Here is an 18876-nt window from a genome sequence, read left to right as displayed (position 1 = left end):
ATCACCTTCATACGCACTGTGAACTATTTTACTTGAAATTATCATATGTTTTAATCGCGGATAGGATTAAAATTATATGTTGGAAAGTTTGGACACTCCATGTTTGTATAACCAATAAAATATAATACAAGGCCTCAAAATTAAAAAGCGCATGAGAGAAGATGTTTTCAAAATTTTGGAGACCAGTTCTATTTACATTCCAATGACCCTTTATCCCTAGTTTTTAATAGTAGGCGAAAGATAAGGTATAATGTTCAGGCCAGGATTTTGCAACAACAAAAAAATGTCAATGTAATTTATTTTAATGCAAAAATACAAGGCTTGGCTGCTGCAGCTTGTTGAAAAGGGTTGTAAGACTGCGGATAAATTAAGTGAATAACAGAATGACTACTAAATAAAAGGCATCTATTTAGCTAGTTGTCTAAAATTATGCTTGTAAACTTACTGGCGGTTATGGTTACAGCTGACAAGCCCTGGAAAAGAAAATAAACATAAATAAGTATGTACACAATATAACCCAGTTAAAAACATACATTAAAATCATCTTTGTCCAAAATTATTAAGAAAATGTAAGAAAATACGGATGACAGTATCCATAAAATCGAAGCTCTCATACGGTAAGACAAACGAACATTAACATTTGTTGAGTGTCAAAACTAAATCATCAGAATTATAAATTATAATTTCGAAACAAATTTTTAATTAAATTGTTAATGAGTTAAAAAAAGAATATGTTTAAAATGGACTTTCTGGAAACGATTATATAGTTGCTTCGCTTTCTAACTCGTATCCAACTCCTATAGGAATCATCATGCAAAGTTTTGAATAGATAGGACAATTCTAACATGCCTAAATTAACGAAAAGAGCTTTCCGTTACGTACGGACCTACCCTAATTATAGATAATCTTCGCTTTTAATTACTAAAACTTACCTTTTATAAAAGTAAAATCTAATCTGAAAAAATGATTGGAGTAAAATGAGGTTATTAAAAGTCCCTAACTTAATAAGGTCACAACAATAAGGTCCTTATTTAAAAACGCTTCGCTTTTATGGAAGTTATCATCCGTGTTTCTTTTTTTAAAGATAAGAAAATTATTTTACAAAAATAAGATATTTCTAATAGAACATAAAAACTAAGTTAGTTTAATGATGGGTAGAACAATGTTAACATATCTTTTTTTGATTTGGTGTTATTACCTTACACTTATAAAAGCATATGATATCAAAGGAAAACTCTCTGTAATTTTAATTGTTAAAAAAAATGTGTAAAAAATATGTTAAAAAGTTGATGGTAAACAAAAAGTTCTTTAGTTTTATTACACCTTTTTGTATTGAACATTAACCCTTAACGGTCGGGGGGGGGAGGGGTGGCGTTGAACGCCCCCCCATCCGGTTTTTTCTATCTCATTTTCTGTGTGTGAAAGATAAAGAGCCCAAACTGCTTGACTTTTTAAGTGTGGGTGTGACACATAACTGAGAGTTGGAATTTTTTGAAAATCTCCATCCTGGCGGGCACAGGATGCCAGCAAACCTGGCAGGGTCATCCAGGTAAAGAGCAAAAATATTTTTTTGACTTAAACAAAGCATTTTATCTTACCAAAATACTAGAATATCCTCTAGTAGTACATCCTCATATTAAATAAAGGTGTTCAAGTCATTTTTAGGTTCCAGGTATGATCCTGCAGGTCCTGATCCTCCAGGTCTCCAGAAATCTTTAAAAGGCTCCTGTGGCCGCAATTTTTGACTTAGAGACTTCAAATTTTAAACTTAAGCTTATCTGACATGTCTACATGATGCATTAAAATTTCATAAAGATCCGCCGCCGTTTTCCCGGCGACCGCCGACTGCGGCGGCTGACAGCTGCCAAATACAGCTGCGGCCGCTGAAATTTATATTTTGATATTTCAAATATAAAATTTACATAAAGATAAACATTTTCTGCAAAAAAAATTTTCTTCTAGCTTCAAAAATAAAAAAATTACAGCCGTTTGAAATTTTTAAGTAAAAAAGGACCTAAAAACAAAGGTTGTTAAATGAAAGGGTGAAGGAAGCGAAAATTGACTTTTACTTACTTAAGGTCGGAAATTCATCATAACACAGGGGACTTGCACAAAAAATTTTAGCCCTCTAGCTCTAATAGGAACTGAGATAATATGGGGGGGCGTTGAACGCCCCCCCCCCCCCGACTGATTAAGGTGCGGCAAGGGGCCCGACTGTTAAGGGTTAAGGCATTTTTCTTGGCCGTTAAGATCTCACTAATCAATTAAATGTCCTATTTAAAGAAGGCTTCACATAGGTCCTGTCAAGGACGTCAAATCTTCATTTTTAGGGGGGTAAAATGAGGTTTTCAAAATTAAGGGGGGGGTAAAAACCCCTTAATCACCAGCCAACTTAGACATCTGTGGGTCCTGAGATGGTTTTAGACTAATTTATTTTTAAATTTAAGTCCTGGGATGGATTAAGATATCTTTTAACTTCCCCCCCCCCCCCCACTTTAAATACAGAGCCCTTAGATGATAGGATAGCATCCGCCAGTATTTACACACTATATTACAAACTAGCTGCAGTGCCCCTAGGATCTAGGATTATGTTTTCAAGGGGGTATTTAATGGGCAGAAAAATAGCCTAAAAACATCCCAAGAAATAAATATAAAAAGTTAAAAACAAAACAGCCGAAAAAAGACCAACCCTTGGACCTAAGCAAAGCTTTCCAAAAAAGGAGAACTCAATCAGTTCATTAGTTATTAAGCTGCAGACAAAAAATCTTACTACTTCATATAATATCTTTAGATAGCAGCACAACTTTTCTTTCTCTTAATTATTCATGGAATACAATTGTTTCAATAATGTATAGTAGATCTTTTCATGAAAATACCCTTTTTCGAATTTCAATCTTCTGCTAACCTAAAAAGTTACTAAAGGGGCCTAGAAATATATGTACAAAATTTCAGCTATCTATCTCTACTGGCGACCTAGCGCCAGGCGTGTAAAATATCAACAGATAACGGTAGCACGGCGGTTTTAACAATATCTCAGTAATGTGCAGGTTTTCAGCTCTTCTGCATATTTCAATTTAAACACATAAGGCCAAAGATATTTTATCCAAAAAATCTTTTGTCAAAGTCTACTCTAGACCTAGCGACAGTCAGTTTTCTAAAATTATGCATTTTATACCTGTGAAAAATGAAATCACCAGCGCTAGGTGTAGAGTAGACTTTGACAAAAGATTTTTGGGATATCATATCTTAGGCCTTATGTGTTTAAGTTGAAATATGCAGAACACCTAAATTCACCTTCCAAGCCATTCTCTAAGCATTTTAATTTTTTTGTTGAAATAACGGGATTTCAAAACTGCCCTTTGAAAAGGCCTAAAAAATATCTTTTTTTGTCCCTTTTTTCACTGTATATAGTTACAACTTATCAAGATATTATTTTCAGTTAAAAAAAAATTGGCGCTTCCAGCACCAAAACCGGCAAAAACAGGCAGTTAAACTTCTGAACCCCTACTTAACCCCCTGACAGACCTCCCCTCTATCTCGGCTCCTGTTACAGATAGAGACGTAAAACTTTTTTCTAGTTGTTCATGTGTATTTTTAGAGAATTACTTTTTCTAGTCATAGCGGTCAGACCGCTCCTTATCCGCTTTTTAGCGTCCAGCCGCTTTATATTAAAACAGCTGTAGAGCGGCCAATTTTAAAGCTAAGAAAACCAAATTTTATGACAAACTATTATTTTTTATAATAAAAAAATACCTTTTCTGACCATCGCCGAAAAACGACAAATAATGGAAACCGCCAATTTTGGCGATAAAACGGCCAATTCTAAAGCTAAGAAAACCAAATTTTATGACAAACTATTATTTTTTATAATAAAAAAATACCTTTTTTGACCATCGCCGATAACGACAAATAACGAAAACCGCCAATATTAAAATATTAAAACAGCTGTAGAGCGGCCAATTTTAAAGCTAAGAAAACCAAATTTTATGACAAACTATTATTTTTTATAATAAAAAAATACATTTTCTGACCATCGCCGAAAAACGACAAATAATGGAAACCACCAATTTTGGCGGTAAAACGGCGGTTGGCAGCACTAAATAATATTTTTATCTGTTTATAGTTACAACTTATTAAGATATTATTCTCAGTTAAAAAAAAAATTGGCGCTTCCAGCACCCAAACCGGCAAAAACAGGCAGTTAAACTTCTGTATCCCTACTTAACCCCATAACAGACCCCCCTCTATCTCGGCTCCTGTTACAGATAGAGACGTAAATTACTTTTTCTAGTCATAGCGGTCAGACTGCTCCTTATCCGCTTTTTAGCAGCCAGCCGCTAAATATTATAAAAGTCGTAGAGCAGCCAATTTTAAAGCTAGGAAAACAAAATTTTATGACGAGCAATTATTTTTCATAACAAAAAAAATGCTTTTTCTGACCATCGCCAAAAAACAACATATAATGGAAACCGCCAATTTCGGCGGTAAAATGGCGGTTGGTGGCGCCAATTAATATTTTTATCTGTTTATGATCACAATAAAAGACTACATACAAAAATTGGCTGATTAAGGTCTGGAAAGGGTCAAGACAGTTAATTGTTTAAACTAATGTAATAGATTTTTATTTTAGTCAGATATGCCAGACGCAGACAATTAAAAAAAATAACATTTAGAAATATTATCAATTTGTCTACAAAGGGTTAACAACAAAATGAAAATATACAAATCTAATTATTAAAAACATCAAGATGATCTTCTCTATAAATTTTATTTGTAAAGCATTGATATTTTTATCAAATTCAAATAATATGACAATGATGACAACATTAATAAGTGATTAAATACAGACAAAAAATAGGATGACAACATCCATAAAGACAAAGCTCTAAGATCAGAAGTAAGGACAACTCTCTTGTAATTACTTTTGTAATATTTAATCAACCTTAGTAAAAAATAAGATGAAAATTAGGTGTTCAGGTATGATCCAGCAGGATATAATCCTCCTAGTCTTCAAATAACTTTGAATGGCTCCAGTGTATTTATTTTTTTACTCATAGACTTAAAATTGTAAAATTCAGCTTATCTTACATGCCTACATGACATATTAAATTTTTTTTTTAAAACAGCTGTTGTTTCCAGCTGACCGCAGCCAGTGGCGGCAGTCCATGTAAGCTTCAAATCAATTAAATTTTTTGATAAATATATATTAATTCTTGAGTAATAATAAACTTCCGTGAATAGTAAGGCCATGACCGTTTGGCCACTCCTTGACCGATTTTTAACTGATTTTTTATTTCCTACCTGTAGTTTTGCCGTTTTTAAGCTGCCAGTAGCGGAATTCTAAAACAGCTCTAGACCAGCCAATTTTTGTATGTAGTCTTTATTGTGATCATTGGCGGTTTCCGTTATTTGTCGTTTTTTGGCGATGGTCAGAAAAAGCATTTTTTTTGTTATGAAAAATAATTGCTCGTCATAAAATTTGGTTTTCCTAGCTTTAAAATTGGCCGCTCTACAGCTTTTTTAATATTTAGCGGCTGGCTGCTAAAAAGCGGATAAGGAGCAGTCTGACCGCTATGACTAGAAAAAGTAATTTTCTCTAAAAATACACATGAACCAACAGAAAAAAGTTTTACGTCTCTATCTGTAACAGGAGCCGAGATAGAGGGGGGTCTGTTATGGGGTTACGTAGGGATACAGAAGTTTAACTGCCTGTTTTTGCCGGTTTGGGTGCTGGAAGCGCCAATTTTTTTTTTAACTGAGAATAATATCTTAATAAGTTGTAACTATAAACAGATAAAAATATTATTTAGCACTGCCAACCGCCGTTTTACCGCCAAAATTGGCGGTTTCCATTATTTGTCGTTTTTCGGCAATGGTCAGAAAAGGTATTTTTTTATTATAAAAAATAATAGTTTGTCATAAAATTTGGTTTTCTTAGCTTTAAAATTGGCCGCTCTACAGCTGTTTTAATATTTAGCGACTGGCCGCTAAAAAGCGGATAAGGAGCGGTCTGACCACTATGACTAGAAAAAGTAATTCTCTAAAAGTACACATGAACAACCAGAAAAAAGTTTTACGTCTCTATCTGTAACAGGAGCCAAGATAGAGGGGGGGTCTGTCAGGGGGTTAAGTAGGGGTTCAGAAGTTTAACTGCCTGTTTTTGCCGGTATAGGTGCTGGAAGCGCCAATTTTTTTTTAACTGAGAATAATATCTTAATAAGTTGTAACTATATACAGTGAAAAAAGGGACAAAAAAAAATATTTTTTAGGCCTTTTCAAAGGGCAGTTTTGAAATCCCGTTATTTCAACAAAAAAATTAAAATGCTTAGAGAATGGCTTGGAAGGTGAATTTAGGTGTTCTGCATATTTCAACTTAAACACATAAGGCCTAAGATATGATATCCCAAAAATCTTTTGTCAAAGTCTACTCTACACCTAGCGCTGGCGATTTCATTTTTCACAGGTATAAAATGCATGATTTTAGAAAACTGACTGGCGCTAGGTCTAGAGTAGACTTTGACTAAAGATTTTTTGGATATAATATCTTTGGCCTTATGTATTTAAATTGAAATATGCAGAAGAGCTGAAAACCTGCACATTACTGAGATATTGTTAAAACCGCCGTGCTACCGTTATATGTTGATATTTTACATGCCTGGCGCTAGGTCGCCAGTAGAGATAGAGAGCTAAAATTTTGTACATATATTTCTAGGCCCCTAAAGTAACTTTTTAGGTTAGCAGAAGATTGAAATTCGAAAAAGGGTATTTTCATGAAAAGATCTAATGTATAGATCATCAGTTCCAATTAAGATGTTAAAAACAACGATGACAACATCCATAAAAGCGAAGCTCTGAAATGGAAGGACGAACGAACATTAACACTTGAAGAGTGTAAAAACTGAATAAAATGAATATTAATGCATATGTCTTTACAAAATTGTAAGTAAAGTTGCAAAACTGATTAAATACATGTTACTGTTTAAGGACATACTGACGTTTTTAGGACTTGATTATAGAGATACTTCGCTTATAACACTATACCTTGTTGTGATAGGAATCAGTATTCAAAAAATCAGATGAATATGATAATTTTAATATTCAAAATGTTTTGTCAAAAAGTAAAAAAATCAGCTTATTTTAAATGGACGTATGGACTTTTTTCAGAGTTGCTGCGCTTTCAAAGTCGTACCTTACTGTTATAGAAATCAGCATGCAAAGTTTAAAATCGATAGGACAATGCTAACCTGTTTAAATTAACGAAAAGAGCTAACTGTAATAAACGGACAGTCGGACGAACGGACCGACCCTAATTATAGAAAAGCCTCGTCTATAATTAAATCTTAGTATATAAAAAAGTATGTAAATCGTAGAGAGCTCCCTAATGTAGTAGCTAGTGAATGTGCCACTGAAAATGTACTGGATGATCCTGGCAGAAACTTTGACTTTGTACCACAACACCTGGATGAAATATTCTGTGATTCAGGTATTAAACTTTTCAATTAAAATTTTTAGAATGAAATTAGAATTCTTTAAATATTTCTTTCCTTCAATTAAAATATTGATTTTTAAAAATTAATTCATGAAGGTTTCGTGAATGATGTTAGGTATTTAGCTCGACCAACTAGGTTCACCTTTATATAAAAATTAAATAATTGTACCATGATTTACATCTATTCTATGTACATGTAAGAATCTTAAGCTTAATTCACCCTTCAGAACATAAATAAAATAATTTTTATAAGTTGCAGCAGTCAAAAAATCAAAATAAACAAGATTTGACACCTGTCTTTTTAAAATTGTATTTACATGTTTAATTTACATTGAACCTGCAGGGAAGACTGTGACCTCTGACTGGTATGTAAGTCCAGACTGGAAGGGACCCGGCTGGTACAGGATTGGCGGTCAGGCTGGTACAAGGATGCCTGAGGTTAATTTTTTAGAGTGTAGCTATTCTATGTTGTTGGCTTGGCGGTCTGTTTATAATATTTAGGTTTTATTTTCAGTTTTACTGACCCACCACTTCTACCCTTTATTTTTGTCTCCCCTATTATTTAAATAGCTTGAAATCATCCAAAGATATATTTAAGGCTTTCTTGTATACTATACCATAAATAGGAGCATTAAGAAATTAGGCGACACCCAACTGTCACCTTTGTCTGTGCCTGGTAATGAATTGCGCCTGTTAAGGGCAAAGGCTTTCCCCCCTATCAAAATGTCCCTTTCCTCTTAAATCAATAGTAGGTACCAGAGAGAAGCAAATCTTAGAATATTTTACCTAGGTTGCACCTGGAGCCTTTCATTGTGGGACAGATGCTCCTGGTTGGCTCAATGGTACACATCCAACACAGGTAATTATCTATCTATATCTTTCATTGTGGGACAGATGTTCCTGGCTGGCTCAATGGTACACATCCAACACAGGTAAATATCTATCTATCTAATTATCTATATATCTTTCATTGTGGGACAGATGCTCCTGGTTGGCTCAATGGTACACATCCAACACAGGAAAATATCTATCTATCTAATTATCTATATATCTTTCATTGTGAGACAGATGCTCCTGGCTGGCTCAATAATACACATCCAACACAAGTAATTATCTATCTATCTATCTTTCATTGTGAGGTATATGCTCCTGGCTGGCTCAATGGTACACATCCAACACAGGTTAATATCAATCTTATCTATTTATATTATTTTTTTGTCTATCTTTCTATCTTTCTGTCTGTTTTTTTCTGTTAGTCTGTCTGTCTGTCTATCTATTTATCTTTCTATCCATCTACTTATAGCTACCTGTCCATCCATCCATCTGTTAATAAGATCTTAATAGGGCCTACTCGGTCCAGGATATGCAATTACAGATAGACAGACATATTCTATCTATCTATCTATCTATCTATCTATCTATCTATCTATCTATCTATCTATCTATCTATCTATCTATCTATCTATCTATCTATCTATCTATCTATCTATCTATCTATCTATCTATCTATCTATCTATCTATCTATCTATCTATCTATCTATCTATCTATCTATCTATCTATCTATCTATCTATCTATCTATCTATCTATCTATCTATCTATCTATCTATCTATCTATCTATCTATCTATCTATCTATCTATCTATCTATCTATCTATCTATCTATCTATCTATCTATCTATCTATCTATCTATCTATCTATCTATCTATCTATCTATCTATCTATCTATCTATCTATCTATCTATCTATCTATCTATCTATCTATCTATCTATCTATCTATCTATCTATCTATCTATCTATTTATATATCTATCTATCTATCTATCTATCTATCTATCTATCTATCTATCTATCTACATATCTATCTATCTATCTATCTATTTATATATCTATCTATCTATCTATCTATCTATCTGTATATCTATCTGTATCTAGGTAAATGAAAGAGTATCAGGAGAAGTATGTTTCCAGATGTATGTAATCTCTACATGCCTATATTCCCATCAAATAGAAATAATAAACTGTGGAGAATATTTTGTTTATAATCTGCCTGAAACCCTGGCTTGTAACTCCAGGTTTTGTGCTATCTAATATAAAATCTTGAATCTTAATGTTTTAGTTTTATTAACGCGAAGCCTTTCTAAAATTAGGGGCTGTACGTCCATAACAGATAGCTCTGATCGATAATCGTGGTACGTTGCCTGGACAAGTTTATTTTAAACTTGCCAAGATGGTTCCTGTAACAATTAGGTTCAATTTAGAAAAATTAGCTAGTCTGTAATACTACCAGATAGCCTGTGTGTCCTTTTAAAACATGTTGATATTTAAACTTGTTTACAACAGTTCCTTTTTATAAATTTAATCATCCTTTACATCTGAATTTGGAATAATGATTATTCATTATGTAAGCAGAGCATATCTTTAATTTATTAGGTCCGTCTGTTAGTCCAAATTTTTGTCTAGCTGCTCTCTGCTTTTTATAGGTGGTGTTACCGTTGTTAGAAACTTTATAATTTAACAAATTTTATTAGTAAACAGAAATGAAAATTAAGCAAAAACGTTTAATGATAGGATTAATAAACCATTTAACGTATTTATAGGTTACTTGATAACTTTATTACTACATATCATTCTCGTTCAATGATCATATTCTAAATTTAATTTGACCACACCACATATGCACCTTCCAACCTTTACCCAACGCCCAAATTGACCGCTCCTATGCACAAAAATAATCCCCAATATATACCTGGATCCAGTTGAATAGAGGGCGGAGAATTTAAAATAGAGTGGGTCGATTTGGATATTTTCATCTGAGAATAAAGCTAAATTCCACATTATTTTTATCAATGTAATACACCTCTGGATGATTTAAGATTTATTTAAAGTTTAAGAACCAAAGACTACCACAAAAAGAATTCCATAGCTACAATGTATACAGCTTCCTTTTGCTTGCTCAGAGGAACGGATGAATGCGATTTTTTGGCCCTTTTTTCTTGTAAAACATGACTTAAAACCCCCCTTGCATCCTAATAAAGGTTTTAATCTTCTCATTATGAACAAAAAGCCTCCAGGAACATAATAGTTATATTATATGACATGAATATTCAATTGATCTATAATTTTGAAACAATGATTCCTAGGAGAACAAGGTTCAACGCCGATAAGAGCTATCCATTACGGACGTACTGACATATAGAAAAGCTTTTACATATGCACTTTCTGCAATCAAAAATAAAAATTTACTAAGGATTAGTAATAATTAGATGTTAACCAAAAGTTATTCTATATACCCTATTTTTTGGTTAAAATGTGATGAATCAAAGGTAAATGAGGTGGAGCTCCGAGCTTATGTACAAATGGGCGGAGATTTGGAGGATTAACAATCTTTAGTAGTCAATGATTTTCGTGAAGCTTGTAATTTCTATCAGTATCATTTAAATCATATACGGAATAATAACTGAACAGTGATGAAAACGTTTTTTGATTTATTTACAGTTCTTTTGCTTGTAAATTTTGGTGAGTTTTTTAAAATTTGTATTCATAAATTTTAAAAATAAGACAATTTACGAAGCAGCTTATAGTATCTATAAAAAAAATGACGTCATACAATACGATAGACCAGTATTTTACGATTGGTCAATTACAATTATCTTTTGTATTAGATGAAGTCATTTTTATAGGCAATGTAAGATGCTTCCAATTTACTTTTTTTATATAAACAAAAAAAATGTATACAGAGCTATGGTAACTGTTTGTATTAGATGAGAATACTGGCAATTTCCCTTAAAGTGCAAAGTGGATCACAGACACTACCCCCCACACCCATATTGGATATCAATTGAAATAAAGTATCTTCTTCGGGGGAAGTTTTTGATTGTTGGTTTTTACTTCAGGTCAGGTAGGGTTATATAATGGGTTTTGGATAGCCCCACAGGAGCTGAGTTAGGCATAGGAAAAATAATGTGATATGAAAAGTATTACTTTTGTTAAAAGTTTTTATACTTAATTTTAGGAAATGCTCAAGATTGGGACACTTTGAGTAGAGAGGTTCAAATAAGGTAATTAAAATCTCAATTCTAAACTAAATTTTCATAATTGTTTTTAGTAGCGAAGCTTCTCTACAATTCCAAATGTCCATCCGTCCTTAGGACACTCAGTGGGGATTTTCTCGGCTTCTGTTTAAGATATAAGGCTGAAACTTCTTGTCATAATTCTCATTATTATGGAGTATAATTAGCTATGAAACATCTATGGCGGTCGGACTGTTTTTAAGCAGGGTTTTGGCTGTTTTTTATATTTCACATTGCCCCATATGTTTGGTGTTTTTTGGTCCGATTTCAAAATACAAATGTTTGTAGATTATTTACCCCTGAGAACTATGTACAAATGTTTGTAGATTATTTACCCCTGAGAACTATGTACAAATGTTTGTAGATTATTTATCCCTGAGAACTATGTACAAATGTTTGTAGATTATTTACCCCTGACAACTATGTACAAATATTTGTAGACTATTTACCCCTGAGAACTATGTACAAATATTTGTAGACTATTTACCCCTGAGAACTATGTACAAATGTTTGTAGATTATTTACCCCTGACAACTATGTACAAATGTTTGTAGATTATTTACCCCTGACAACTATGTACAAATATTTGTAGATTATTTACCCCTGACAACTATGTACAAATGTTTGTAGATTATTTACCCCTGACAACTATGTACAAATGTTTGTAGATTATTTACCCCTGACAACTATGTACAAATGTTTGTAGATTATTTACCCCTGACAACTATGTACAAATGTTTGTAGATTATTTACCCCTGACAACTATGTACAAATGAGACCAGAGGATAGATTCAACAGAGATGTTGTATGGTCCCATGGAGTGGATGTGCCTTGCAGAGTTCAGCAAAATCTTCAAGCTCAAGGGAAATCATATTTTATGTTAGCAATGGTTAACCCCTAATGGTCGGGGGGAAGGTGGCATAGAACCCCCTCCCCCCTCCTCAAGGTTTTTTATATCTCATTTTCTGTGTGTAAAAGATAGAGGGCAAAACCTAACTGCCTCTTTCAATCTGTTGATAAAACATAACTTTTTTAATATCTCCATTCTGGCAGACACAGACAAGTTTTTATAAAGGTCAGAAAGGGGGTCTGCCTGTTTGACCTTTCTTATTATTTTACTTGATCAAAAATAATGGGTTCCTTAATGTAAGATTTTTCTTTCTATTTTGAAATCTGATAAACGAAACACAGAGTTTTATCAATGGGTTGTAAAAAGGGGAGGTATTTTCTTCCTAATATCTTGTAGTATAGTACTTTCTACTACAAGCTATTGTTTGAGAGCATACTGAGCAAACAAACATTCAACCTTTCAAGTATTTATTTAAGGATTGTTTAAAGTTTCTAACAAAATTAAAAATGATTTTATGATCAGTGCTGCCTCCTGAAAACTTTGATCCTGACCTACCAATCAAACTAGTCTCTCCTGGATTTATTGCAAGCACTAAAAGTACGTATTTGGTAGCGAAGCTACTCTTAGATCCATACAATAAAAAAAAAAAATTTTTTAATGAGGGTTTTGTGATCTTCTATTATTCTTCTATTCTTGGGCCCTTCTTTCTCTTTCTTCCTCTCTTCTTTAAGAATACCGAACATTTGCTTTATAATTCAATTATTACAGATCAAATTAATGCAAAAAAAACAATACCCATGATCAATGATTAATAGTTGTTTAGATACTTGTCTTACCCATTAACTTTAGGGGGGAAAGGGACATTGGGCTATTTATTATATTTGTTCCCAAGCTAATACGTTTTCTTATTCGTTGGGTTAACAATTTTAGGGACCTTATGGAATTTTGATTGGTTGGTTGATAGAAATGAGTGTCCAAACGTTTCAAACACTAATTGTAATCTACAGAAGAGGTTATTTTGTGTATCATCATTTGTGATGTAAATTACTTTATCGGCCATTGTCTTATCCCTTTAGATCGCTGAATTAACTTATCTAATTACAGATGAGCACACAAATTTTGTGAACGCGTGGATGGACAAAACTGGTTTTGAGGCCAACATAATCCTAATTGAATGGAAACAACTTAATGGTTTCAAAACAAATAAATTATACATTCCACTCAGGTAATTTTCATCTTTATTAATGAGTTAAATATTTGATAATGTAAAATAACATTAAAGTATTAGATACTAAAATTACGCATAGCAACCAATGTTTTTTTATTCTATGGTAAAAAAGACATGAAAATTAAAGATTAACACAAGATTTGATAAAAAAATCACTGGGGAGCTTTTCGCAAAAATAGAATAAAGGCGAGCGCGAGATAATGATATTTTTTTAGTTTACTGTCTGATCTTCATTCTGGAGAGGGGTTCAAAAACGATGTCTATACAAATGCCGCTAACAGTGCTATTGATGTCGGTAATTTTATCGGCCGCTGCTTAGCGGCTTTAGCTACTGATAATAACAGCCGCCAGCCGCCACATATTCACTTGGTTGGCCACAGTTTGGGAGCACATTTAGTTGGGGCGGCAGGACGTGCTTTTAAGCTGGCTACCGGTGGAAATTGGCAGGTATTGTACTTTGTTTGGGACTTGCGGTTACACCCCTAGCACATTGTTATCGTAGAAGCTAAAGTTTAATATTTTAATACCATCCAAAGACTCAAATCTGACAAAGAAATAACCTAAAACCATCAAATCACATATATAAAGCTTACCCAAAACGGATAAATCAATCAGTTTAGTAGTTATTGATATAATACAGTTCAAGAGAAAAAACCTCACTACTTTATATAAGAGGATTGTTGTAAATTTTGGAGAGAAAGAATAAGTTCTCACTATTTCTTCAAAATCATCATTAAGTAGCGAAATATGAAAAAAAAACATGGTTGGACAAACGGGTGTATTATAGATGATCTTTAGGATCTTCATAGAAAAAGACAAATTTCTCTCAGAGCGTTACAGATGGACAGACATATTGAATTATAGATTAGATTAGTTGCTAAAAATTATTATGAAATAATTCAATTTAACAAATATTACTTTTCCAGTATGGCATCAAAACCGATTATTTTCCGCTAAATTAGAACCGGCTCTAAGCCAAACTGAAAAATTATGTATTGTATCGCATTCTATCCAGTTTCAATCATAATATTAAAACCAGTTTTGTTAGCCAGTGCCTCCATGGGGCTAAAAATACTATTTTTAATTTTATAATTGTAAATTTTATATCCGCGGAAAGCTGTTTATAATACGATTAGATAAATAACTATTAAAGGTGGATCGTGTAACCGGACTTGACCCAGCTGGCCCAGGATTTGTCAACGGCCCCGTATTTGCAGCTATCCCATGGCAGTCACAAAACCGCCTGAGCCCCAACGCAGCTGCTTTTGTTGACGTTATCCACACCCACGGCTCGCTTAGTCCTGCGGTTGTATTTGGTGATACCAAGTTTGGCGATTTGAATCCGTTGGGCCATGCGGATTACTATCCAGATGGGTAGGTTTATTTTTAAATTTTTAATATCATACTTTTTAACATACGAGTGCCTACACCCCAAGCATATGGGTTTTTTTAAAATAAAAAATAGCCTAAAACCCTCCTTTGAGCTACGTGAAACTTGCCTAAAATAAGAACATAATCGTTAAAAATCGGTTATCGATATCTTAGCTACAGACAAAAACCTTTCTATTTTATAGAACAGAATTATAATTTTTCATAATTAACATATAATAAAACAAAATATAATACAGAGTGTTTTTTTAAATGGAATAAAAGTATAACTTAATTTAATATATATCATATTTGTGTTATTTGTAGTTTAGAAGCTACGTTGAAAAAGTATAAAAAGCTCTTAAACTATACATAACAAAGAAATGATTCTTATATATTTAAAAACTAAAGTTTATGACGATTCTAACTGTGTGTATAACATTTTTCTACTTTTAACACAAGCTGTAAAATTTGATCTTTAATCATGTACGCATTTTTGCACGCCCTTAAAATTGGCCATAGTCCATTAATCTTAAAAAGATAGGCACTTTGGGAAACTGGTTTTAAAGGCATAATTTGTAATTTCTGATACAAAACTATGAAAAATGACATGTTTATAATTAATTTCCGTCAATGGTAAGTGGTTTAAATTAAGAAATAATTGTTTTCCATTAAAAATACACCCTGTATTTACAGCAGCTCTATCAATATATCTGACCTATTTCTATTTTAGTGGAGCATTTCAAGAGAATTGTGGAGTATTGCTTCCCATCTCCCAGGTTAAATGTCATCATGAAAGGTAAACTGACATAAATCTTTACGGAAATTGGGTTCCCCCCTTCCCCCTAATAGAAAATAGCTTAATCCCAACATAGAATCAGTTGGTATAATCTAATCGGTTCAGTGGTTTTCGAGATCTTAGGCTTCGGGAGAGACAACGTGTTATGTACGTTTAATATGAATATTATCAAACGCTTTTGTAAGGTCAAAGTGCTAATAAGACTCTTGTTCCTTTATCGGGGAGGGGGAAGGGTTGGACTGATTTTTGTTGGCTTCTAAACTTTTGGGAATTATTAAGTCTTAATAAGGTTGTTAACCAACAATTTTAAACAACAGAATAGTTAATTTTGTCTATCATAATTGGTACATTTTTTAAAAAAAGACTCAAATGACCTGTTTTACCACCCTTAATTCAAGATTGTACATATGTTGAAAAAATATCAAAAACATCTTTTCAGGGCTTTTCAGTATTATCTGAACTCAATACTAGAGCCGCAGCTATTTCCAGCTTGGGAATGTTTAACCCTGAACCAATGCAATACAGGACAGGTATAATATCTTTCATTCAATTTCATTATATTAAAGTCTGTCTGTCTGTGTGGACAAAGTATCTCGCTAACCACTGAACCGATAGGTCTTGGGAAGGTTCATAACTATTTTGGAGAGATTACCCCCCCCCCCCAGCCCACAGAGAAATGGAAAAAATAACCCCTACCCAAAAAAATATTTTCATTTCTTTTAAAACTACAATTGAAAATTGCCGCAAGTCAATTTATATGAGTATTTATATAATCCATATTTTTATAATTTACCTTTCCCATATGTAGATTCGTACGTCCGTCCGTAGGTACGCCTGTCCATCCGGAATGGATAGCTCTTTTCGTTAATTTAGACATGTTAGAGTTTTCCTAGCGATTTCAAACTTTGCATGGTGATTCCTGTAGTAGTTATGTACAATTTAGAAAGCGTAGCAACTCTATATTTAATACCAGAATGTCCATATGTCCATTTTAAACATGTCGATTTTTTACTTTTTTGACAACAAATTTTTATGTGATATTATTATCCGATTGATCTGATTTTTGGAATACTGATTCCTAGGACATCAAAGTACAATGTTATAAGCGAAGCATCTCTATAATCAAGTTCTTAAAATGTAATTATGTTTTTTAACAAATTTACTTACAATTTTCTTCGACTTTTATACTTTTATATTCTGATTAATGAGTTTATACATTAAACAAGTGTTCGTTTGTCCTACCGTTTCAGAGCTTCGCTTTTTATGGATGTTGTCATCCTTGTTCATATAATTCTACCTCCTATAACTGTATTTCGTTATGCCTAATCTTACTTTTCCAAAATGACGAGAAAACACTAATAAAATTTTTGAAATAGTATAAGAAGTAAAAACTATCTAGGTGAGACCAGGTTCAGTTGATCATAGGCCAGATGCATTCATGGGCGAAGCTGCAAGTGTAAGTAACATTGTTCTTTCTAATTTCAAAATCATAGGGTTTTTATAAGTAAATATTATATATATGTATATATATTATAACTGACATAATCCGTCCGTAACGCTGAAGTGTTAATATAATGAATGCTATTTGATACAAAATAAGATGGTCTCTTCTCTTCTCACTTACTTGAAAGTTAATCTAAAATAGTGCTTTGTATTCAAGACAGCTTCCTGCGGATTTTAAAATGAAAGATTTTAAGATTACACCAGTTTTGTTACCGAAAGGGGCTAAAACCCCTGGCTAACAAAACTGGTATCAAATTTATGATTTTTATTTAATTATTCGTGAAAAATTGATTGCTATACGGTGCTATAAATGATTTTTCAATATGGCTAAGAACCGATTCTGATACAGCGGATATTAAATGATTTCGAATCCCATTTTACGCTTTTTTTGTCTAATTTTCGATAATTTAGGAATTTGCAACAGCTGAGAGAAAAATGTATTTCACCGAGCCAAATCCCAATGTTATTTGGACCTACTATGGACACCGTTACAGCGGACCCTTAGACAGAGTACATGAAGGTAAATTATAGCAAAACCACGCTTTCGTTATCTTTACAAATTCCTAAGTTTTAAATTAAGGTAACCAATTCTTTTCAACCACTAAATTTAATCCATGAAGGGGTAATTTTGTGTATCATTATTGGGGATGATTGTACATAAATTCATCGGCCATTGTCTTTTCCCTTGACTTGATCATAACTTTGTGGGTAGTAATGTAGTTTTTTTTTCAGTTTTTGTTCAGTCAAACAAATTCTTTTTTCAGGAACCCATGGGTTAATTGAGGCAGTTAGAGACGGTGTTAAGTCTCCTATTTTGGGGGGAATCATCACAGGAGCTGTTGATCTTCTGGGGAAACTAAGACGTCATAGTTAACTATTGAAAAACTTTGCTTTTAATGATTGCTATACATCTAAATGATTAAACAAGCAAGGAAATTCTAAATGATCTAAAATTTGCAGACAAAAATCCTAAGTTTCTTTTGGACTACAAGTTTGAAATATTCAAATGCATTACAAACTAACCAATATATACATTTTATATATTAATTTATTGTAATATAGTATCATTCTGAAATGTATTTTTTTTTTTAATATATAAATTCTTCACAATTTTTTTATTTATAAATGATTTTTAGTGAAGCTAATAATAACAATAATTTTTGTTAGTTTTACTTAATACAAAGCTGTATGAAATAAATATTGATAAATTTCACAATATTTCTTTTGATTATAGTTTACAATAATTAATTTTCAAATGTTTTCACTTATCAATTTGAAAATACTGAGATTACCGTGATCATAACAACAATTTTTCTGTACATACATACATATAACAATTATTTAAATTCTTTAAGCATATTTTTATGATTAAGAAGAATATATGAATGTCCGTTACTTTACTTTAAAAAACGAACCAGAAAAATGTCATACTGAAGGGAATAGCAAGTTAAAGAAGGATTAAAACATCCATAAATATCGAAGCAAAAAATCTTTTATAAAGTAGACAAACGGACAAAATGAGTTATAGTGCAGATTATCTGTTATCATAACAAAGAAAAGAAAGA

General features: G+C 32.6%; 2 protein-coding genes across 3 annotated transcripts; both read left to right on the top strand.

The window, feature by feature from the left end:
• Window positions 1-1140: 1140 nt before the first annotated feature.
• Window positions 1141-9601, top strand: LOC145315193 (pancreatic secretory granule membrane major glycoprotein GP2-like). Of its 2 annotated transcripts, none has more exons than XM_080155236.1 (5): window positions 1141-1229; window positions 7391-7483; window positions 7833-7927; window positions 8280-8348; window positions 9426-9601. In XM_080155236.1, exons 1-5 carry the CDS (start codon window positions 1148-1150, stop codon window positions 9579-9581), a joined length of 495 nt encoding a protein of 164 aa, XP_080011362.1. In that variant the 5' UTR covers window positions 1141-1147; the 3' UTR covers window positions 9582-9601. The 2 variants fall into 2 exon arrangements, with proteins under 2 accessions (XP_080011362.1, XP_080011361.1); XM_080155235.1 differs by having other exon boundaries at window positions 1144-1229; window positions 7388-7483.
• Window positions 9602-10878: 1277 nt separating this feature from the next.
• LOC145313886 (pancreatic lipase-related protein 2-like) lies at window positions 10879-18524 on the top strand. The gene is made up of 12 exons (XM_080153538.1): window positions 10879-11009; window positions 11506-11551; window positions 12308-12426; window positions 12936-13010; window positions 13518-13638; window positions 13857-14088; window positions 14795-15015; window positions 15743-15808; window positions 16248-16338; window positions 17208-17264; window positions 17723-17831; window positions 18076-18524. The coding sequence occupies exons 1-12, from the start codon at window positions 10961-10963 to the stop codon at window positions 18183-18185; spliced, it is 1296 nt and encodes a 431-aa protein (XP_080009664.1). The 5' UTR covers window positions 10879-10960; the 3' UTR covers window positions 18186-18524.
• Window positions 18525-18876: the final 352 nt, after the last annotated feature.

This window comes from Acartia tonsa, chromosome 3 (genome assembly GCF_053477335.1).
Source record: "Acartia tonsa isolate MP-2025a chromosome 3, ASM5347733v1, whole genome shotgun sequence".
In the NCBI taxonomy this organism is placed as follows: Eukaryota; Metazoa; Arthropoda; class Copepoda; order Calanoida; family Acartiidae; genus Acartia; species Acartia tonsa.
This window is presented reverse-complemented; position numbering and strand designations above follow the sequence as displayed.